This window comes from Anomalospiza imberbis, chromosome 9 (assembly GCF_031753505.1).
Source record: "Anomalospiza imberbis isolate Cuckoo-Finch-1a 21T00152 chromosome 9, ASM3175350v1, whole genome shotgun sequence".
Lineage (NCBI taxonomy): Eukaryota > Metazoa > Chordata > Aves > Passeriformes > Viduidae > Anomalospiza > Anomalospiza imberbis.
Window position 1 is genome coordinate 12,500,184 of NC_089689.1, and position 23,720 is coordinate 12,523,903.

Sequence of the window (23,720 nt, forward strand, 5' to 3'; positions counted from 1 at the left end):
ACAGAGCCTCTTTGCTAGTCAAACCTAGTTAAACTAGCTTAGCTTTTTGCTAGTCAAACCCAGATTAAACTAGCTTTTTACATTCCCAGGCACTTGGTGTACAGGGCAGAAAACAGCACTTGACCCTTTGGCACCACTGCTAACATGCAGCTGAATAGAGAACTTCAGAGCACAGGGCTGTGATATTTACTTGATTTTCAACTAATGTGCTCAAACACCAAAATATTACCACAAATGGTGCATTTATTTGCTTGTTTCAATACCAAAAATACATATAAAATAGAGTTAAAACACAACTGCATTCAGTTTTTTAAATGACATTGAAAATATATCTACTATTTCTTCTGTTGATTTCCTGTTCAACTAAAATTGAATATTTTGTCCCTTCATTTCTATCCAAGCATCAAAACAATTGAGTGAGGTAGGACAGCATGATTCTTCACTGTTGAATAATCATTCAGGCACTCATATCTGAAAACCATGCAGAAATAAATATTTTAGTGAGCTAATTTAGATTTTGTAGATAAGCTCTGGGAAAAAGGAAAGAAAATTTCCTTCTTACAAACAAAATGAAGTTCCATCACCACATGGTTGTTGAGGCTTTTGTTCTAGTTCATAATCACAATGGTCTTGGTGCTGATAACAGAGCAGGGATGGAGCAGATAGCAGGATTTTGTTTGTATTGATTAAAGATCACTTCTTTTGGGAAATTGTGACAATGTTGGCATAAGTCACTTTTCCCAAGTTGCCTGAGGGGAACTAAAAAGCAAGAACATAGCAGAATCAGGCTCTGCTTGTTTTGTCTGACAGCCATAAAAGTGGTGTATCTGTAGAAGCAGATAAAGAAATTAAAAGAATGCAGGATAATGTATTTCCACATCTAAAGGTAATTTTCTAGACTAAAATTCTGTGTTCAAAACACAAATGTACTGAAATATCCCATTTATTTTATTGTATGTATAAACCTTTTGTCAGAACTTAATTCTTCCCCCTCTTGTTTTCTGTTTAGTAGTGTCTGTAGTAGCAAGCAATTGAAGATCACTCTTTACCTCTAGACTGTATGTGTGATTATTCCTGTTTTCCTTACAGTGTCTAGCTCACTGTTAATTCAATAAAATAAGAAGCTGTAAACCTCCAGTATTCTCATCTTCAAACATGAAAATCTACTTTATAAAAGCTGTTGTGCTTTTTAATTAGCAAAGTCCTCTTGCTGCAAAAATGAGAGACAGGTGAGTAGATGTGAGTTATGATCAAGGCACCTGTTCAGCCTTGGGCTTGATTAAACAGGGAAGAGCAGATAAATTCTGTGTGAGATTACTGCTGAATCACCCACAAGGTTTCTGCAGTCTTTTATGGATGCATATGTGTAATTTTTGAATGAGACCAAATTAAGAAGGTAACAAGATAATTGTAGAAAGACTCAGTGAAAGGGAAATGATGTTCAATACGATGTAGAGCATAAGAATGACCACACTATGTCAAGCCAAGGTTTTTAACCAGCAGCAGGTAAAACTGAATGCCTAAAAATGCTGTAAAATCAACAAGCATGGTAATATGCTCTCTAAATGCACTCCCAGCCTCCAGCTCCTTTGAAGCTCAGAGTTTCCTGAGTCAGAGTTTTCTTCACTGCATTTAGTAACTTGCAAGGGGGTTGTTTTCTGTTCAATTTGTCACTTGAAATAATGTAAATCCATAGCATGCACAACATCCTTGTTTTCAAGAGAAGAAGCACTGCTTTGCTGATTTTGATATCTTATGCTGTTACGTTTGGGAGCTTTTGAAATTTCTGCCTTAAACTGTTTTGGTTTGTGTTCTTTTCAAAATGGAAGAAAGTGGGAGAAAGTTTGAGCCATCTTTCAACACTGAGCTATCTAGATTTCTAGATAATGTCTGGGACACGAGAGAATGTAGTGTGAAGAACTCTGCACAGCATTGCCACAAGCTGTCAACAGCAGGAGAGAGGGATCTGGCAGTGATCCCACAACCTAGCTGGAGAGCTGAATGTTCAAGATGTATTAAAAAGTAATTCTGCATACAATTTATATTGCCAATAACTGTATTTAGCATGGTACAGGTGAGTAATCAATTGCTTTCGTATTTGATGAACTCTCACTTAGATATTTAATATTCAAATACAATGAAGCAGGGGATGGCTGTGACACTTATGCTCAGGACTAGCAGGAGCAAGGCCAGCCACCACACCTGCTCTTGTTCATTGCAAACAAAATGAAAGCCTTTCCAATCCTTTCCACAAAAACCCTGGGAAAAATTTGGAGGTAAGTTACTGGGATAGGAGAAACTAATGTTTTTGGTATGTAAAAACCTGGACCAGAGAGTACTAATGAATTGCTGATGCATTGTTAAATGTCCTACTCTTATTAAAATAAGAGTCATAATAAAGCATGGTAAAGACTATAAAACAGGTAAGAGAGATTTGGAATCTTACTGAATTGGTAGAACAGTTTTAAAAATTTCTAGAATTTTGTAAAAGATTGTTTACATAGGTATTGTTTCCACTGTTAATGACAAAAATTTAATTTCAAGGTAGCATTTTGTATGATTTATCAAAATGAATATGTGAAACAATAGGCCAATAGCATGAAGCACAGATGAAACAAGAGATTCTTTTGTTGGAGCCTCTGAAGAGTGTGTAATCAGAGCTCAAGTCTATGACACTTGAAAAGAAAAACTGTCAGTTCTGAACCACCAGATTAACATCCTTGCCTGTACTTAAAAAATGAATACCTCTTTTCAGTTATCTTTCCTGCAGTTGAACTGTCAAGAACAGACATCTTGAAAGCATGTTTTTTGAGTGTCTTAAAAGAGCCATCCTCAGGATGGAAAGAGACAGAAGTCTGCAGTCTAAAGGAATGTAGTGCAGTGCACCTTCTAGGTCACCCTGAGATTATGGCCCAAATACAAATTGTACAAACAAGTATCTTAAATTTCATTTAATATGCTTGGCCAACCTAATTCTTGATAATTTGATTTCCAAACATTCAAGAGGTCACAAATAGACTGAGTTAAAGCATGACTTTTGCAAAAATATGCTGATGGTAGGCTTAAAAAGCAACATATGAGAAATTTTGTGGCAAATGCAGTCCTACTTTTCTGTGCCATTTAATCGGTTTTGCAATTTGAAATTTTTAAGATACAGATATGTCTAAGTACTGATGCTAGGTAGAAGGGAGGAGTGTGTTTCTGGACTGACTGAAGCCTTTCAATATTCCTCCAGTCATCCCAGATTAGAGAGAACACAGAGACAGTTCCTTCTCAGAGGTGAACAGTAAAAAGACAAGGGGATATGGCCAAAACATGTGCCAAGGGAAGTTCCAGCTGTATGTGAGCAATGAATACATGGTGAGGGTGGTTCAGCAGCCAAAACAGGACCTCAGCAACTGTAGGACCTCTGCCCTTGGGGGTTTTTGCAATTCAGCTGGAAAAGACCATGACCAGTCTAATCTAACTGTAAAGTTTGCCCTGCTTTCAGTGAAACACAGGACTTGATGATCTCCTGTGATCATGCCTGCCTGAATTTTTCTGTAACTATGCATGACAGAGGCTTCTATGAGATACCATTGTTTTTTTTTGATAAGGAGCAATGTAATTGCCATACAAGATCAGATGAAATATATTAAAACAGACACTGATCTTTGGCAATAAGCAGCAACCAAAGTTTCACTGGAGGATGTAAGAAACATCCCTGAAGACAGATTTAGGACCAGCTGCTTCTACAGTATTAAGGTGTTTTGTTTTTGTTTTTTTTTTTCCCACCTGATATATATTGCCTAAATGCAGGCATAAGATTCAGACATAAGATCTTCCAAATCATGGCATAGTCATAAGTCTAAAAGTCCAGTCATATCATGACTCCTTTTTAAGTGCTCTCCCAATTACTTCCTGTGGAAAACAGTTGCAAAGTTTAATAACACACTTTGTGAACAGTATTTCCTTTGATAGGTTTAAAATACTTCTCCTTTTTGTCTTTTTGTTTCTGAATAATCTGTCATCCTCTCTAAAACCTCTAGTGTAGTGTCACCTTTCATAAGCACATATCAGTGTAGTACTTTATATTCCAAATGAAGCTTCATCATTTACTTACCTTAAAGGAACTATAATGTTTCTTGGATTATTCTGCATCTCATTCCTTGCATTGCAATATTTCTGGGATATTGTTGTCTGGAGCTGACATGGCCTGGCTGATATTCATAGTTTCCAATCCCAATCACTCACAGTAAGCCAAAAAGAGGGTCTGCTTACAGAAAACTAATTTCTCACCACCTCTCCCTTTTTTCTTTTCTTCTGGGTTCGTTTTTGATTGGATCAGATCCTGAATTGAAATTGCTGTATGATCTTGTATTTATTTAGGCTAGTGCAACCAAGGCAGAGGTGGTGACTATCAGGATGGAGACAGAGCCATCTCTTCCGTTCTTGCATCAGTTGAAAGTGTCTGTGACCAGTTAGTCTTGCTAGCTGACCTTTTTTAACCATAGAAGCACACTCAGCAGAGACTTCTACTGCCCCTAGAACAGTGATTTTTAATTGCCTACTTATTAATAACTTCATCTAAATGGTCATTGTTCAACATGTTGGCAAAAATTTCCTGTGGAAAGGAAGTGGAAAGCAGTTGGCTGCTCTCTGGAAGTCTTTGATTTTTATAAAGCCTGAACTGGATTTTCCAACTAAGTTGACTGAAAAATATTTTCCATTTCCCAGAGGAGTTTCAGTGTATTTAATAGCCACATTTAGGACTTCCTCTAGAGTATCCTTGATTGAAAAGCATATGCAAGTAAACCTGTATCCCCAGAAAGAGTTTAAGATTGCCTTAACATTCGTTTGAGTGCAAAGACCTGTACTAAAGATTAATGAGACTGTCAGAGATCACACAGGATACAGAATTCAGCCCCTTCTAAGGAAGATGTGATGATGGACTAGATCTCTCCTACAATTGCCCTGCAGTGCTTTGCAGCCATATCCCTTTTCAGCTTGTTGCAAATGGCATTTAGGATCAGCCATCCATAAATCACCAATATCACCAAAAGCCCAAGAAAAAATAGATTTGCTCAACATGAAAAGTTCTAAGAAGCTTTGCTGTAAGGCAAGGTCAGAATGTTCTGGTTTTAATAAATAAGCATTGAGTAAAAGAGGTTTTCACTTCTTGTTCAGTATTAGTTACAGAAAATACCTCTTCTGCTCCTTTCCTGTTTGAAAATTCTCACTTGTACATCTGCTCTGGATTACAGGTGTGTGACCATTTCAGTCACATCCCATGAACTCCAGTGCTTCCACTGGTGTAACACCTCTTCAGTGGCTTCCACCTCAGCAGCTGTATTAGCCAAGAGCCCAGTTGGGTGAAACAACAGGGCACCAGCACAAACCCAGGGCTTGTGAACCACCCATCATGGTGGGTCAGTGTCCACTGCCCCTGGAGAAGGGCTGCAGTCTGCAACCAGGACCTTTTGCTGAGGAACCCAGGGAGCAGATACAGTGCTGTAGATGAATGGGTGCTCTGAGCTGCTTTCAGCAGTTTGCTGCACAAGTGATATATATTGGTATGTCAGCATCTTCCCAGCATTGTTTTGAAACAGCAAGTTGGTTAAGAACACATTTTGTTCCTGTTGTCTTGTATTATCACTCACTTGCTCAACAACAAAAAAAAAAAAAGCCAAAACCCCAAAACTTTATGTCAAAATCCATGAGTTGAGCACATAATCTGCAAATAGTTGCTGTTTGTCTTCCTACTGTCTTGTCATAAAGAAATTACTTAGGAAATAACTTTCCATGATGGTCTAGACTCAGCTGCTTTACATATATATCTGTGTAACATCAAAATTCATGTTGACCAACAGCGGTGCCTTTTTAGAGGAGCATAACTACAGTGTGTTCTGCCAGCCATCCATGCAGCTATTTCATCTCCTGACCTAAATTTGGGTGTTTGTCACCACCACAAACACTACTACTATTTGCTTCTAGGATTAAAGGGGGAAATAATGTCTCTATCTGCATGCAGTTGTAAAGCTGTGCCAGAGTAGGTTTTGCTCTGCTTATTACTTCTGCTGAGGCAGAAGAGTGCTCTTCCTCATATGGTGGTAATTTTATTGCAGGCTAGATAAAGCATGCATAGAAGTAAAATGCTGGGAAAGAGACTATTCTGAAATTTGAACACATTTTCTTTAATCTCTTATTTTTGGGCTTTTTGTGGATATTGAGTATCTTGGTTTAACTGAAGGTCAGTCTTGCATTTATGTGAGAAAAATCAGTCTTGTTCTTTTCCTGGATGAAGTTGGGAAACCTCAGGAATCTCATGCAAGTAATTTTGTGAAATTTCCATCCCAGCTTCCCAGCAGTTTAGATGCAGTCTTAGTCATATTCTGAAGAATATTTTGCCACTTAAACAAGGAGCATTAAAAGAAAGACACACTTCTTTCAAAGATGTCTGTTGTCTATAGGCCAATAACTTATTTTGCTAAGGACTGAAAGGTAATTGCAAGCCCTCACAAATGTCCATGTATAAAATGGGGATCCATTTTTGCTAGAATGGTATTTGACTGACTTTGCTTTTTAGCTTCCTTGAGCCAGAGCTCCCAGATAATTCATGCTACCTACACATTAAATCTCACTTTGTCTAAGTTGGGTGAGCCAAGGACTTACCAGGAGGAGTGACTCAGACATGGGGATAGCCTGGTTCCCATGAAAGTCTATCCCTCCAGGCTGTGTGAGTGCAGCTGGCTCCAGGACCTTGACCATAAACATAGGCTCAGCTACAGCATTATATGCACGAGGTTAATTTGCCTCAATTTCATGTGATTTAAATAGCAAATTGTTTGAGGCAGAAAACCCCAACCGAGCTCTGCAGGAGCATGTGTCTCTCTGATATTTATGCAGAAAAACCGTGAATCCCATAATCCAGCATTCCTTCTATTTCATGAGATGTCACGAAGCACCATTTCTGCAGCTGTCTGCAGGCAGAGGCTGGTGCTGCATTTACGGGAACTGAGCCTCTGCTCATTTACACTGTAGGAGGGGCTTCCACACGAGTCCTTGAATGTTTTCTGCATCTCCAATTGTGCTTCTCAGGAAGTAAAGTGGTTTTACAAGGACAAAGGTTAGCTGGAGCCAGACTGTGCTGCTAATTCTGTAGTTTAACGCTACTTTGACATTGTGATGCTTCTCTAAGTAGATGTGAATGCGAGAGGAAGGAGGAAAAGGGAAATGAGGGAACTGGAAAGCAAGAGAGAAGGTGAGAAATACACATAAAACAGGAAAGAAATTAACTTGAAAGCAGAACATGGAAAATAAAAATAGAAGCAGAAAGGGAAATTAAAAAAAAGGCAAAAAAGACAATTAAAAAAACCCTGATTCTATTTGTCATAAGTACTTGGCTCAGCTGCAACTGAGTCTGCAAGATGGAGACACTGATAGCCTGCAATGCAGGAAATGGGCATTGCTCACTTCTTCACAGGCTCACATGCTAAAACAAATGAACAAAAGAAAGAGAAGCTTAGATAATTAGGGTTATTTAAACCTGCTAGGTGTCAGAAATTTTGTAGTACGTCGTGAGTTCCTATGGAAAATTGTGTACTTTTTGACGAAGTTTTCGTACTTTCTTCTGCTGAATTTTGTCCTTATTTCTCTCACCCATATTACACATCCAGGGAAGCACTGGATCTCGGAAACAGCTTGTTTGTGATTTACTGGAAACACGAATTTCATGCATTCACATGTGGGAGAAGAAGCTTTAAGTAAAAATTGTTAGATTGTGGTGTCTGGCTCTGAGACAAATTCCTGGACAGCGGGAGCCTTGGTTGTGCTCCCAGGCTCACGGTGCAGCCAATGAGTAGTGGAGCAGGGAACCATGCAAACTGAGCCTAAGTGGTATGTGGGTAAGTTCAAACTTCTGTTCGCCCTGCAGGAATGCCATTCCTTCTGTTTGTGATCTTGTATTGTGGGGGACCAACAGCCTTTTGATCAGAACGCCACAGTAGTCATTGAACAGTCAGAACAAGAGGTGGTAGGGTTTCCTTCTTTTCACAATATGTGTATTAAAACATCTCCCAGGAAGTAAAAGACCCACGTGTTAACTTCTTCCTCTACCAGAATGGATTTAACTACCTTTCCCTCCAAACTGCAACAATCACTAGCTGTCCAATTTGCTGTGGGACAGAGCCTCTCCTTTTATCATGCGTGATAACCAGGATGACTGGGGTGTTCATATGGGAGAAAGTTTCATTGGTTCTGTTTCAGGATCATTAAATAATAATTGGATAAAACATCTACTTTCTGTCTAAATATGAGCTTGGGCTTGACTCTTGACTAAATGGCAAAGCATTATTTTACAGAGTACATATTAAATAATAAACAGGATACAGGAATCTGGCTTGCACTCAGAGGACATAAATCTTGTCCTGGAGGTCAACATCCTATGAGACGGAAGCAAACAAATTATCTAAAAGCACAGTTTAAAAACTTTTTGTGCTGACTGACCAAACTATGTTAAAAGGAAGTTAGTTCACCATCACATTGACCTTTTCCTCTGTGAAGGTGGCTGTCATTGATTCTGTTACATTAATTTCTCACTGCAAGCACAAAGGGTTAATATAGAAAGTATTTTAGTTTAGTATATGGCTTTTGTACTAGCTTAACCCATTCTAATTAGTCTATTTCAGTTTTACTAATTAAAGCTGTCTTCATCTATACAGGTTTTTTATGCAGGAATACAAAGAGCCTCTTCTGGAATCAAGACTTCATACAGGTATGTAAATATTCTCAACTTTACCAAGCAGCAGGCTCTGTCCTATTGAAAGACATAAACTTCTAAACCAGTTAACTGTTTTTCTCCAGAAGTCCAGCAAGTTTGAACATATTTTTTCCAGTTGTAATTAATAAGGTGAAAGAAATAGCACATTTAAATGTTTCCATGAGATGGCTGCATAGGTATTTTCCTTTCCCTTCAACAAAATCAGCAGCTCAGATGGATTTTTTGTAGCTGTTTTTTGAAATAATACCATTTTAGAACTGAAAAAGAGATAAAGGGAAAAAAAAAACAGAATTAAGAGGTATTTTCAAATGCTTTTGAGAGCAAAGACTTCTACATTTTGGAATGGAAAGAGGGAAAAAAACCCAGCAGTGGTAATATTAAGAATGTTTCAGCCGAGTACTCAACAGTGTGTAGCAAGATGACTGGTAAAACTGAGGAGCTGAAGTTCAAAGCCCAGAGCTATGATGTGGGGATAAAAAGATGAAAGGTTTGAATATACAGAGGGCCCAAGATTTTATGGTCTTTACGAAATGTAATTAATTTTTAAGTCCTATTTTGAGTTCATCCAGTTCAGCTTAGTTTACAGAGTCTTTCTTTATAGTTTTAAATCTGATAATTTGATTATGAAAATGAACTCTCCCACATAGCAGAGAATGCTAGCAATCCTGTTCTGATAAGAGATATTTATACAGCACCACCAAATCACTTTAACATAAGGGGGCCATGTGCTTATCCTCATTTCTGATGACGAGTCCACTGTAGTTATCTAAGATTTGTCAGCACTTGCTGATATTCCCTGTTCAGTCAGGGTCAGTGATTTCCAGTGCTGCTTCAGAGCACAACTTTGACTTACTTGGATATTCTGTGTGTTTAATTGCTGTGAATAGAGGCTCTTTCTTTGTGCTTGCAGCTTAGAATAGAGAGGTGCTGATAGAGGACCTAACTTTTAACCTATCTTTGATCAGGGAGAAAAGAAAAATCTAAGGAATCTTGAGAAACAGAGCAGGGGAAGAAAGGACTAACTTTTGTAAAAAGCAATGTAATTGGTAAATTTTCATGGCGGAAAGGTATATTGAGTGAGCATAAAACATTTGCTGTAAAGTATTTCTTAGCAAGCCATTTCAGCAAAGTAGAATTCAAAATCATAGTTGTCTGTGGAGAATTTGAGAGAGATGATGGTAGAACAAAAGTTATGGAAATGACATTTAGACTCACTGCTTACTCTCCCTTCCTTTCTTTCCAAATGATATAATCTAATAAACATTTTAATTTATGAATATAGCCCAAGTCCCATCTTCAGTTGAAAAATGTGAATTCCCATAGTCATGGTTTCATCATTATAAAAGCAAATGTTTACTATTATATTACAATGAAGCCTTGACTGCTGTTTCTAAAACACAGTATACCAGAATTTGTCTTAGTCTGCACAGACATTTTCTGTAAGACCCATTCTGTTAAAAAGTGAATTTTAATAGAAATCAATTCATCAATTTTTTTTTAATGGAATACAATACCAATATAAGAAAGAAGGAACAGAAGCCTGACTTTTTTCTGATGCTACAAACATTAATAGCTGAGAAAACATGTAATCTACTAGAGCATTTCTGGATTACAAGGGTTGGATAAACTTCAAGTCAGTTGGCGTTGTATAAATTAGAAGAGTGCAATGCTTGTAGAATTCTGTTTATAGAATGATTTTAATAAGAAAAAAAATAATTAAAGCCTCTCATAAATTGTCTTTTTATATAGGAATCATTATCTGGTAATGAAAGTCTAAAGGAGCTAGAAGGATATCTCTGGAAGGAGAGAAAGAAAAATAACATTAGATGTTTTTTGAGCTAATATTTGTTCTTTTAATGGATCTTTGAAAACTTGTATGGTGTGACATAAAATGTCTAATATTCAATCATAAAAGAGTTTTATGTGAAGAAAAAGATTCAGTTATTATTTGAAAGTGTGATTTTCAGATAAGAGTTCCTTGTTCTAGTAGATGTCCTATCGTTATGGGATCCCAAATACTTTGGATTTGGAAAGCATTGCACAGAAATCCTCCTGGGCAGAGGAGAGACAGTTGGGTGGGACAAAAATTCAAAGTCACACAGCTTGCACTGGGACGTTCTCCATATGTGCACTCCACAAGAGCTTTTAGCTTTTAAGTGCACTTATCACTAGGCTTCCTAAGCCTTGAACTTTGGTCTTCTAGGTAACAGAAAATCCGGGATTAAAAGAAAAAATCTGTTTCTGCCCAAGTTTATGCAGGGCGGGGTTCTCACTTGTTTTACCTGCCTTTACTGACCTTTCTGCGGTTATATATTAGGGAAGCACTTTTCAGCTGACCTATTTACTTAATTATTAGATATTGATATTACTTCCTATCCTCTCCAATCACCAACAGATTTGATGCCTGTGTTTGCAGTCACTTTTTCGAATTTAATATGTAGCTCTAATTCTAAAATTTATTCATTGTTTCCATTCCAAAAAAAATGTGTGTTGGCAAGTTTTTCCTGTATGCACCTTTGTTTAGTGTACTGTTTTATTTAACCTCTGCTCGATTTCAGCATTGCCACTTATAGATAACCTGTGCTGGAATATTTTAGAGAATTCTTCCACACTATGTTTGGATAATCATTAGTTGCTGGATAGGGATTTCAGGATCATAGGATGAGGTGGGAAGGGATCACAGGTGGGCTCTGCTCAAAACTGCTGCACAATGCAGGGTGAGCCCTGAGCTCAAGCTGGGTCAGTCAGAGCTCTGGCCAGCCTGAGCATCTCTCATTTCTGTTCCTTACCCTCTGCCACACACCATGGGCCTGACTCCATCTCCTCCCTCACCCCTGTGCAGGCGCTGGCCATTTGCTGGTAGGTCTGAGCCCATTCCCTCCCCACGCTGAGCGAGTCCCCTTCTCTCAGCCCCTCCTTACAGAGCTCCAGCTCCAGACCAGCTTCACCACTGGTGTTCTCCTTGGATGGAGGGGCCCAAAACTGGATGCAGTGGTCCCAAAATGGGCTAGAAAATAGTGAATGTGTCACTAACATTTCAGTGACCAGAACGAAACACCCAGGCTCAGAAGAGGAACAGCCATCAGACAATCTAAGGGCATGAGAGGAGAAAAGGCTCAAAAAATATCCTTTTTGAAAGGAACGGAGTTCAGTCAGAACCAGAGTGCAATATTTCCTGGAGAAAGTTTTGTAATTGGCTGCATATAATGCCCGTATTATTTGTCTTGCAACTCCAGTCCTCACATACCTGAGTGCAGTGCCTCTGATCAGTGCATTCATCCAAACACAATTCTCTTTCATGCAAGTACACCAGAGACACACAGTTGGAGAGGATTTATCCCATTTCCTTGGTACATAGAACTTCTGAGTCATTACCACTACTTGTTTGAGCAGTACTAAATGTAAGCATCTTAGTTGTATCTGTACACCCACACAGAAGTTTTTATATAAGATTCAAATGTGCCTGATTAACATAAGAAAACCCAGTGCATATTTGTGGAGCAGGTGCAAGCAATGTCTCATCTCTTCCTGAACAAAAGGTTAATACATTCTCACAAGTGACTTAATCCAAACTTATAGTTAAAAAATTTGTGATTGTAAATGGATAAAAATGAAAGCTAAAAAGCTTCAAGTAATGCCCTGTAAATATCACCTAATATTCAAAAAGGATGGGATGTTTTAAAAAAGGAGAAAAGTTACACCACTAACTACCAACAACAAATTTGCACACACTGTAATAATTTTAAGAATTATTTATGCTGTAAAAGTTAAGCTTAAATACATACAGCATATGCAATGTAGGAGTGTGAAGTAACAAGGTCTGAAGCTCGTGTTTTGACTTGTAGATTTAAAATCAAGTGAATTGAAAGTAAATTTAAGCCTGGAGGATTTAAGTTTTATGATGCAGAACCCCACTGAAAAGGGAAGGTAGGAACCTGGTAGAATATGAATGATACCAGTAGTCCCAAATTAATTTTATGTTTTTTATCATCTCAGTTCAAATTTGTTCAAGTATATAAGTAATGAAAATTAATTATGATATCTAGAAAAAGAAGAAGTACAATAAGCATTTCCTGGTAAGAGGTTACCATGAGGTAACAGGATGTGAACTGGGCCTGGGTAAAAAAATTCTGTGTGTGTATGTGTGTAGCAGGGGGTAACAATTATATGGGGAATTTAATCCCATTGAGGAGTAAAACCTCCTAGTGGATGACTCCCATCTAAAGATTTTCTAATCCCGAGGAGAAAAAGGTTGCATGTAAATCCTTGTCAAATCAGCTCCAGCATCCTCCAGTGCAAGAAGCAAAGCAGGGATGGCTTAGGGGACAGCCTTCACAATAAGGCAAGCAAGGAAGGGGCAGCTCTGCAGCCTCTCCCCTGCCCACTGCTGGCCCGAGGTCGGGTCATGAGGAGCAAGGGCTGGATGCTTGACCAGGTCTGCCAGGAAACCAGCAAGGACTGCCAGTTAGTAATGACAGCTGCTCTTTGTAACCACCTCAGGAGTGGAGCTCAGGGAGCAGCAGCAAGAGGTGTCAGGGCTGCTGAGCTGTTCTTTACTGCACATTTACCAACAGGAGGTTTATTTCTGGTGATGCCTTGAGCTTTAGCTTTCATATTTTCCAGATTCTGTACTGCATTAGTATATAACTCTAAACTTCATATAAAGTGTTAGCAAGTTCTCTTCACAGTTCAGTCAGACAAAACAATCCTTTTCCAGCCTGAGGATGAAGGACAGCATTGGAGCTCCAGGCCCAAAAGTACAAACAACAGTGAATTGAGGAGAGCAGTGTGGGAGGATGGGACTTCATAACCTAAACTGTAATTGGACAATTAACCCCAATATGTAAATGGACCAAAACTTATTAAAGTGTGGAAACTCGTGGTCCATCTGGAGTAGAGCCACAGCTGGGCTCTAGTACTGCCCAAGGTGTAGACTCTGAAGGCCTTTTTAATAAACACCTACTTTAGTCCTTTAACTCTGGCTAGCCCCTGTTCTAGGTATGCTCTCAAGGCACCATTGGTAACCTGGGTTTGTTAATCTTTGTTAAATGTGTTAGCTGAGCATTTACTTGTTTTTCTGTCTGGAAGACAAAAATTGCACTTCAAGTTTTCATGGGATTGTTTTGTTCAACTGAATTTTGTTTTATTTAGTGATTTTTTTTAAAATATTTTTTTAAACTTTTATTGGCAACAAAGTCTGCACATTTAAAAACCAAGTCCTGTATATTAATCTTTTGAATACTGAAAACAGGTAAAGATCCATTCAAATGTGGTTTATAAGAGCTTGCTTTTTCTTCAGCACAGACAGCAACTTCTTCAGGATTTTCTTTCAAGTTTTTTTTTTTTTTTAAATACATTCAAAATTCTTCAAAAAGGAAACATTGATATTCATTAACAGCCCATACACAGCACAGCTGAGTAACTCAGAAGTGTTCTTCAAAGGATGTTGAGTCTGTGTCCCAAAAATACTTCAGCGGGTAACTATTGCCCCCTTCAGACTATTCCCAGTACCAGAGAAAAACAATTAGTTAGACATTAATAACATTCCTTTGCACTAAGGGAAAAACCCTAAGAAGAAAGATATTGTTCAAGTAGATAGTTGGTGAACTTTTTTGGTTATTACTAAAGGTTTTTCCTGGTATTAGAAATGTACAGTAATGCATTAAGTAAGTAATTATCTTAATTAGTACAGCAAACAATACCTCAAGTTACATCTTTAGCAGTTAGATTCAGTAGTCACAACTGAGGAAAAAAAATCTTAGAGCAATGGCTGCAGGATGGGCTAAGAAACTTGAAAATCAATTCAAGCTTCCAGAGTGCATTTATACACTTCTGGTTAAGTGGTTCCAACTCCATGACTGGGGTCTTCATATGCAAAACAAATTGTGCCCTAGTTCTCCTTTCACTTTCCTTCTACTTCAGAGAAAGTTTCTGGAGCATGATCAACACCAGCCTGGTAGAAGTTCTTTACTTAATCCCCAGTTAGGGGATAAAACACCTGGATTTTATATGCCTACACAAATTGTGTGTATGTACAGTGCTCCATGTCCATACACATAGGTACTGTGCCTGTATGTGTGTTCAACAGCACCCTAATCTCAGCTGAAATTAAGTACTCCTTTCAAAAAGAACACCACCTCAGTGAAAATGTAGCCTCAGTTAGTATGCTAAGTAGCAAGGACAACTGTAGCTAGAAAATAAAATCATATCATGGAGTTAATACTTGGTGTCTGGGCTGTAATGTGGTACATTGATTTAGCTTGCCTGAGCATCGATTATAAAATAGATGAAAAAAGAAGATTTAAAAAATTATCTTATGCATTGAGTCTTCTTTCTGTAGGAAGAAAAAGAAACTATGCTGCTGAAAAGTTATTTTGTATTCACCTTTCCCAAACACAATCTGCTGAGATAACAGCAAAGATAAATACCAGCCTGTTAGAGTGTGACACAGCTTTTTATTTAGCAAATGGCTAAGGAAGAACAGCAATACAGATTTGATGGCGTATTTCATTCCATGTACCTCATAACATAAAGGTTTCCAGAGAACAAAACTTACAATTTTTAAAAGTGAAAGAAATACTGAACTAAATCAGTTATTTTCTACTTGGGTAAAGTTCAAAGCCTCTAACTGAAGCTCTTGCATACATACAGTATATGCTATTTGCTGTCCTGTTGCTACTCATTTTGCTGCAAATAGTAAAAAACAACAAAATAAAGTTTTCATTTTTCACATGATAGATTTTCACCATACCAAGGAAAAGCTTGACATCAATCTTCAAGTTAAATCACACTGATGTGACAGACGGCTCCTCCTCTTCAGGCAGATTATACGTCCAGTGAAGTGTAGTGCAATATATCACTGAGGTATGTTGACTGTTGCTTTTGGCAGCTTGCTGCCTTTTATTTTCTTTTTTTTTTAACACTGTAAGTTTGGGTTTATCATCCCCATTCCTTGGCACTCAATGATATAGGTATCATTACCAGGGTCTTCCTCTTCTGATTTTGTCACAGTAAATTTGGCCTAAAAGAGTATTAGAAATATATCACTAATTAATTGTATTGCCACGTGTTTATGTATATTACAGCTTTGACAAATTTAATTCAAAAAGTCATTTATATAAAGGTGGTAAAAGTATCTAACCATTCTAAAAGCCTTTAACTCTAGAGTGAAGCTTTCCCCTCTGTCAGCCCCCCTGAACTGCTAAGCTAGCCCAGCCTTGGGGGACCTGCAGGGATACGAAGCTTCAGAAACCAGGCGAGATATTTGCAGAAGCTCAGTTTCCAAGTGTTTATTCTCTGGGGAGAAGGAGGAAAAAGAGAATGGACAATGGCGGTGGGGTTTTTAATCTAGGGTCTGGGAGGTCTGGGTTATCTGGCTCTGGGCCAATGGGGTACAAATAGGAAGTAAGGATCATTCTAACAGTCACAGCTATAGGGGTCTTCCAGGAGGGTGATACCATTCCACAGGGAAATGCAGCACTGGAGTATGCTCACTTTCTACAGGAAAACTCACAGGTAAATACTATAGCAATTGTTTTATCAATGCCTGTCCTCCATGATCAAATTCAGCTCTCACTGCCTGATGAACTGTACATCACTATGTTACTGGAAGAAAACTGAAAGGTAAAACTTCCTGAATGTTTGGACTCACCTTTGTTAGCTGCTCTGCAAAGTGTATAGCTGTTTGAGTATGAAGTGTAATTGGTCCACTTTTCACTCTAGACACTCCCTTTGCTAATGCCATAAAAATGATCAGCTGAAAGGGAGGGAAAGGTAATTATTAAGTCATTCTTCAGATTCTAGGAATTTATTGATTTAAAAAACCCAACTAAAACATGCAAAATGTCTGCAAATATAATTTTTTTTTCTCCCAAGTTTCATAAAAGTTCATGAAGCTGAGTTTAAAGAGTGATCCATGGCTCCAGAAATTTGGAGATTGCTACTGTAATGCCTGTTACAGGAGGGCTACCTTTCCACAGTAGCCCCTGAATTCCTGTTACTACATTTAATTTTGCCCTCCCCCACTATATTGCCCCAAAATTCCCCCAAGTCATGTTAGACTCCACATTAGTAGTTCACCTATATGGAGAGAAACTCAGGAAGAGGTACTTTAATTCTAACACTTCCTGATCACATTTTAACCAGACAGACATCCAAAAACTTTTGATTTGACTTAAAAACATCACTATAATAAGGATACTGCAAGGTGTGATTGACTCTGTGCAGTTCCCATACACAGTGACTCTGGCTGTGGCTTTTTCCCATCAATGGTACTTGCATGCTTTGAAAAAAGTAGGCTGAGTCCAAGACCCAAATACTTCTTATACTACATAATATTAATGTGTGCACATAATATTAATGTGTGCACATAATATTAATGTGTGCTAAGAGCTAGCATCATCCTAGCTAAACCAGCCCAAGATTCTTCTCAGGCTAAGATAAGGCAGTGGAGGGCCTTCATTCTCAAATGAAATTAGGGGAGCAAGAGCAAGATAAGTGGGAGCATGTCCTAGATATTCTCTAGTACCTTCCCTTAGCATCATTCTATACATGTAAGGAGGTAGCTATTATCACTGCACTACATGGAATGCCAAACAGAAGCAAATTCCTGCCTCTTTCTTCCATACTTACTGAGGCTTAGAGAAAGGCAAAATCTGAGGGTGTTGGTGCAATGCTAAAAGCATTCATGGTTCTTAAAAACTGTGTGTAATTTGCTAATTCTAGTGATGTTGTGACTACACATCTCTGAGGTTACTAACATCTCGTTCCTTCCTTATTCAGATCTGTATTGCTTACAAGTAGTGCATGCATGTTCTTGCTACTTCAATGTCATGTAAACACATGTAGCAACCTTACTTGGTCTTGCAGAGAATCATCCACAGTTCCACCATGTTTAAGATTCTGAAGCAGCATCTCAGCTGCTTCAATGCCAACCTTGTCAGCATTCTTTCCTAAGAGAGAAATCAGAAAGCTGAAAATTACTATTTAAATTTGTAAAGTACAAAAAAAAAAACACCAAAAACCCAGACAACCCAAGAAATTGTCAACTTTTTAGATCTTATTTTCTTTAAACCTAATGCTCTTAACTCAAATGTCTGCTTAAAAAAACCCTTCCTATCTTATGCACATATAGAGTTCATACTTCCTAAGCAGTGGAAAGAAAGTAGCCTCATTTAATCAGTAAAACATTTGATTCAAATAATCTAAAATCAAGATCACTTCCATTCATTTTAATCTAGATTCACTCTTGAGAAAAAACTTTAAATGTAAAACATAAAGTCTATGTTCCTAAAGTTCAGAAATACTTCCAGTGATTCTCCATTCTGATACAAGTTAACAGTTCTGCAATTTTTGTAAATTTCCATTTACTATGTTTTAAATCTGCTAATTTCTGTTGTCTTTTATTTCTAAAAGCATATATTTAAAAATTAAACATTCAGGGCATAAGATCTTTAAACAGATGATACTTCAGATTCCTATTTGTTATTGGTATATTAAGTCTCAAAGAATTAATGGAATTCGTACCTCTCTTGCCAAGTGATGACCCAGCTAACAAACAACCTGTTGAGGTCTCTGCAACAATACTAAGCAGAAAAGCAAAAATAATTAAAATCAAAATCACTCATATTACAGTTTATTTATCAGGTATGTAATCAAGATCTAGCTAATTAACCAACAAGATTAGAGGTAACAATAGAAAGCTTGGACTCATCTTACATTATTCCACTTCCAGTCCCAACAGCTTGATCATCAGGCTCTCTGACAGGCTGAATGTTAATGTAAAGGTCTCTGATTTCTCTTCTGATGCACCTCACTGCTGCTGCTGACATGTCTTTTGCCAGCTAACAAGACAAGACATAAACCCAGTAATTAAATTATGTAATATAGCAATATTTTTCCTCATAAATTCAATTATTACAGTTAATCCCTGTATAAAGGGCCTACTTTATTAATCAGAAAAACAAAGGACTGTTATAAACCCCTACAAGCAAGAGCTGAATGTGATTTTTTTCTGAAAGTTTTTCTACAAAATTAAGGTAACATTAAATCCTGTACAAATGACAGTTACAGAAATGTATGTAGAAACTTCAATATCAATAGAAATTCAAGAACTTTTCTTCATTCATAGAGAAGAAAAGATTTGGAGTCTTCTCGCAAAACATTAGATTCTAAAAATAATCCACCCCAAAACCAAGTGCAAACCCCCTCTCCCCCCACAATTATTATGTACAGAATGTACTCTGTAAGAGAGAATACATAAAATAACAATTTTACCTTACAAGCAAATGGGGACATATGAAGCTTATCCCATTCCTGTGATCTAATCATAGCTATATTCATGGATTTGGAGATTTTGAGACAAAAACCAGCAGTCCACAGCTTTTCAAAAAGTAACTCAGCTTCTCCTCTTCCTTCCTTCCTCTACTAATTCCTAGCCTGTATGTGAGAAGGAACCTTAAGGAGATCCCAGCACCCAGGACAGGAAGAATAGAAGAAGGCGATATAAAGGAGCAAATTTCTCTCCTTTTTATGTTTGGGTAAACCTACCCTTAACTTGTTCTAATACCCTTAGTAATGGTTGAAAAACTTGTTGTAGACTGGCCTCCACCTATTACAGTGCTCATAAATTTATGAACAAGGGCCCTAATTTCAGATTTAAAATAATCCACATGAATATGAAGAATAGGTAAATCAGATATAAGATATCCCTCAATATATGCCAAAAACTTTTGAATTGTCCTATGAAAGATGACTACTGTTCTCATTTCCTGTTTTAGCTTTACACTGCAGTGCAATGAATTAATTTTAGCTATGTCCAATATAATATTCTACAGCCTGAATAATTGAAACCATTTAATAAGGTTACTTAGGTTGTGTAAGACTGCAAAAGACAGGAGTGTAGAGGAATGTTGAGCAGATTGCATGCGATTTTATATTTCTATATAAAGTTGGATGCTACCAGAGCCATGATAAGCACTTACTTTGATAGGCAGTGCTCCAGCAACAAACGCCCTTCCATAAATCTTTGTCACTGTGCCACGTTCTGTTAAGTTTATTGGGCTCAGCTCTTTGACTGGAGACATCTGGACTACCACTTCACCACCTCCTTGAGGATAGTAGCCCCTGTTTAGAAACAGTCATTGGATATAATTAAATGCAATGATCACAAGGAGACCAAGAAAAGGGCCAGGGGGCTCTTCATATATTTCACTATTCGTTTTTATGTTCCCTGTTACTGTACATACAAATTTTCTTGATGTGTGCCTTAGAAACCCTTATAATGGAATTAGGCTCTTTTAACAGTAATCCTCTGTAATTCACATCTTATTAACTTCCTATCCCCAACCTAACTGGCTCCTTGGAAAAAGCTCAGTAATGCACTGCCTGTTCAGCATGCCCTCCCCTTAGGGGAGCCAACAGGAAACATTACACAGCAGCTGTAGACTCAGCAATAAAAAAAGAAGACAGTAAAGAATCCTATCCCATTCATCATGTGGTGACAGTACACACAGGGGCAGCTAGTGCAGCTTAGTTCATGTATTATAAATTCACCCCTCAGTTTGATTGAGAGCCCCTTGTGTGTGCCTCTGCTCACACAGGTTCAGTAAGGCCCAGCTCTGCTGCATGGCTCCCCAGCTCACCTCCTTTTTATATCACAATTAAATGTGAAATTGAACTTTTCAACTATTGGCTTGAAAACCTGAAAAACAAACATATAAGAATTAATTCATTTTGCATTGATAATTTTCCACTATATAATACATTCTTAAAAGGAAAAAAAAAAAAAAAGCTCAACATAAAAATTTCAGTTGCATTATTTAAAAAAAAGCCAGTCTCATCCATATAGCTTATTTGACATTCCTCATACTTCATTCTCAATGTCACTTTGTGTAAAAGGATTTTCTTATGGAAAAAAGAAGAGTAATTCACAGCACTTCTAGGAAAAAAGAATACATTTTAAGTGAAATTTTCTGTAGTAATTAAAACCAAAGAGACTATTTGCCATTTCAAGAAATTCCATGAAACACTGGTTTCTCTCTACATGCAGTACACTAATAGTGTTTTATTCCATGCCTAATTCCATAATCACAAATAGACTTGCAGTAAGAGCAACAGAGAACAGCAGTTACATTGCATACATATTCAGGGAAGATGCACCAAGGCAAAGGAATTTCTCCCTACCATGACTGTGTAGTCTATCTGAGGAGCCATCTCCGCATTAGTCCCACCTTTTAAATGAAGCTCTGATGGGGAGGCAGCAAACAGCACACAGGGCATTGCTACCTGCATCAGTAGGCACACACTCCTAAAAGCAATTGTAAGATACTCAAATGTCATACATTCATAATCCATAGAATTGCATAGAATCATTATATATCAAAGGCAAATGACTCTCTAGAACATTTACTTTTGTATTTTATTTTTTAAAATTATCTATAAACTTACTAGTCTTAAAAAATACTACTTTAAAACTTCATGTCCTTAGCAAGCCTAAATATGAAAGTTTTCATTTCACAATAATTGCATCTTCAATAGTTCTGTTTGAAATAAAGTTATTTATCTTACTCAGTATATTGATGGGACCATGAAATCTGTGTTTAGGTAGCAGAAAAGGCTTAGGCAGCAGTAACATTTTAATACATGGATGGAATATGTTCCCATTTCCAAAAGACAATATGACATGCTGTGCTACTATGAATGTAAGTAAAAGTCAAAATTTACCTTATTATATGGCAACTATTTCAGACCTCATGCATGTGAGATACGTATCTAATTTGGTCTGGTATGTAACACACTAATGTGAGGAAATTACACCTGAAGTTTTAAAGACATGGGCAACTGCTTTTTTCATAACATGAACCAAGCATTCAGCTTTTATATAAATCATACTTTTAAACTCCACATGTACTTCATGCATATCCTGCCTAGACTATAGGTTCTTTGGTCACATAAATCTGGCTCACGCAGCACATATCCTGGGTCATAAATGTTCTTTGCACTCCCCCCCACCCCCAATCTGCGGTAATTTTAAAGTTATCAGAAGCTGGTGTACAAAGACATACCCTGCTGTTTTTGTATCTGCTATGTGGGTTCCACCTTTGATCTTCCCAGGAGTGAAGGTTATTTCTGTTGAGCCAATTTCTCCACCATTCAGCTTCCCATCACACAAATCTCGAATGATCTCCAATCCAGACAGATGCTGAGGTCTTAGAGTGACAATACACAGTAAAAGACACATACAAGTAGGCTACATGCTCATGTTACATTAAAACAACCACTAAACACCAACTAAAAAAGTACAACTGCAAATTTCGGATCAGACAAGGATCAGAAATTCACTCTAGTTGCTACAGTACTTCTGAGTTCACAGGAGCCAAAGGAGCAGCCTTCAGGCCATACTGGGATATGCAGGATTCTGGTATCCTTTCCACTAGAATGGACCCAAGAGATAGCTGAGATGCAAGGGCAGCCACTTGTCCTAATGTGATAAATGCTTGGACAGAAATGCAGTGGGATAATGATGGCAATACTGGCTGAGCCAGAACCGGTTGCAGTGCTACAAGAGAGTTAACAGGTTTGCTATGTACTTGCCTTATGCTTATTTCCATTTGTTAGGGTAATTTAAATAGGAAATACACTAACTGTAGCAACACTAGGATAAGCACTCACTGTTCTTAACACTGTACACTCAGTAAGCTATGTTTTGCTCAGGCATTACATGAGTGTGTTCCCTGTTTCAAACCGCGCTCCGCTCAGCACCTGTGGAACCATTTCCGAGGCAGCGCCCGGGCCGCGCCCTCACCCGCCCCGCCTGCGGCCCGGGGCGGGACCCGCGCTGAGGGCACCGGCAAGAGAAACGAGCCCGCTTCATGCCGCAGCGTTCTCCCTCGCTCCTCGTGAGCCACAGACGGGGTTTGCCAGTAAAAAGGCTCTTTTAAAGCAATGGAAACACAAATGTTTCAGCCGAGAGCAGCCGAGGCCTTGCGCGGCCGTGCCCCAGCCCGGGAGGGCCCCACACGCCGTAAGTGACCGGCTGAGCGCCCCGGGACCGCCCGGGGACGGTCTCACCTGAGGCCGGGCTGGCTCCGCCCGGCGCGGATCCGGCGCACCCGCAGCGGCAGCCCCAGCAGGCAGCTCAGCGCCGTGGACACCCGCAGGATCTGCCCGCCCTGCACGGAGAAACGGCGCTCGTCAGGCGCTACCGCACCTCCCGGCCTGCCCGTACAGCTTACCGGGGCCAGGTAAGCCGCGGCCCGCTGGCGCTCACCCCCTCCATGATCCCGCCGTCTATCTCCACCCTGTCCCCGTCCATGGCTGGCGATGAGCGGTGTCTCTCGCAGAGGCCGCGCCGATGGGATGCCGGCGGGGCCCTAAATACGGCGAGCCCTCGGCGAAACAGCCCCCGGGCCAGTAGCGCTTGGCGGCGGCGCGCCCGGGATGCTGCGGTACCGGTGCGGGGGGCGGGCGGCGGTGCCGGGCAGGCGCAGAGCGGAGGCGCCGCCCTGCCCGCCCGCCGGGGGTTGGTCGGGGCGGCTCCGCCGCGGGGAGGAGCAGCCGGCGGGCCCGGCGCTCGGGCAGGGGGCAGGAATAGATCCATTGTCCCCGCGGTACTGACCGCGTCCCGCCGGAGGCAATGCCTTTCCCCTGCCCTGAGGGCCGGAGCGGTAACAACCGCGGCACCCGGGAGACCAGAGCTATGGGTACAGCGCTGCCGCCGGAGGAGAGCGGCCGGACTGCTGCCTTCCTAGTTACGAGCTAGTTAAATCAGAATCACAGAATGAACTAGGTTGTAAAAGACCTCTGAGATTATCAAGTCTAGTCTATAAGCGAACACCACCATGCCAACCAGACCATGGCAGTAATTACCACTAGTTACGTCTTTTCCTTAAACACCTCTAGAGTTGGTATAACCACCACCTTCCTGGGCAGCCCGTTCCAATGTCTCATCACCCTTTCTGTG

The 23,720-nt window shown here is 39.3% G+C and overlaps 1 protein-coding gene and 2 long non-coding RNA genes across 3 annotated transcripts; 1 reads left to right on the forward strand and 2 right to left on the reverse strand.

The window, feature by feature from the left end:
• Positions 1 to 56: 56 nt before the first annotated feature.
• On the reverse strand, positions 57 to 1,260 carry LOC137479323 (uncharacterized). Its single transcript, XR_011002160.1, has 3 exons — positions 1,050 to 1,260; positions 563 to 749; positions 57 to 471 (listed from the first exon to the last, which is right to left on the reverse strand). It is a non-coding gene; the product is annotated as an uncharacterized lncRNA (long non-coding RNA).
• Positions 1,237 to 6,926, forward strand: LOC137479319 (uncharacterized). The gene is made up of 3 exons (XR_011002155.1): positions 1,237 to 1,396; positions 1,830 to 2,022; positions 5,244 to 6,926. It is a non-coding gene; the product is annotated as an uncharacterized lncRNA (long non-coding RNA).
• Positions 6,927 to 15,197: 8,271 nt separating this feature from the next.
• Positions 15,198 to 23,234, reverse strand: RTCA (RNA 3'-terminal phosphate cyclase). Its single transcript, XM_068199712.1, has 11 exons — positions 23,028 to 23,234; positions 22,829 to 22,929; positions 21,823 to 21,966; positions 20,942 to 21,065; positions 20,401 to 20,459; positions 19,741 to 19,882; positions 18,476 to 18,600; positions 18,284 to 18,342; positions 17,615 to 17,709; positions 16,410 to 16,514; positions 15,198 to 15,779 (listed from the first exon to the last, which is right to left on the reverse strand). The coding sequence occupies exons 1-11, from the start codon at positions 23,070 to 23,072 to the stop codon at positions 15,675 to 15,677; spliced, it is 1,104 nt and encodes a 367-aa protein (XP_068055813.1). The 5' UTR covers positions 23,073 to 23,234; the 3' UTR covers positions 15,198 to 15,674.
• Between the last annotated feature and the right edge of the window lie 486 nt (positions 23,235 to 23,720).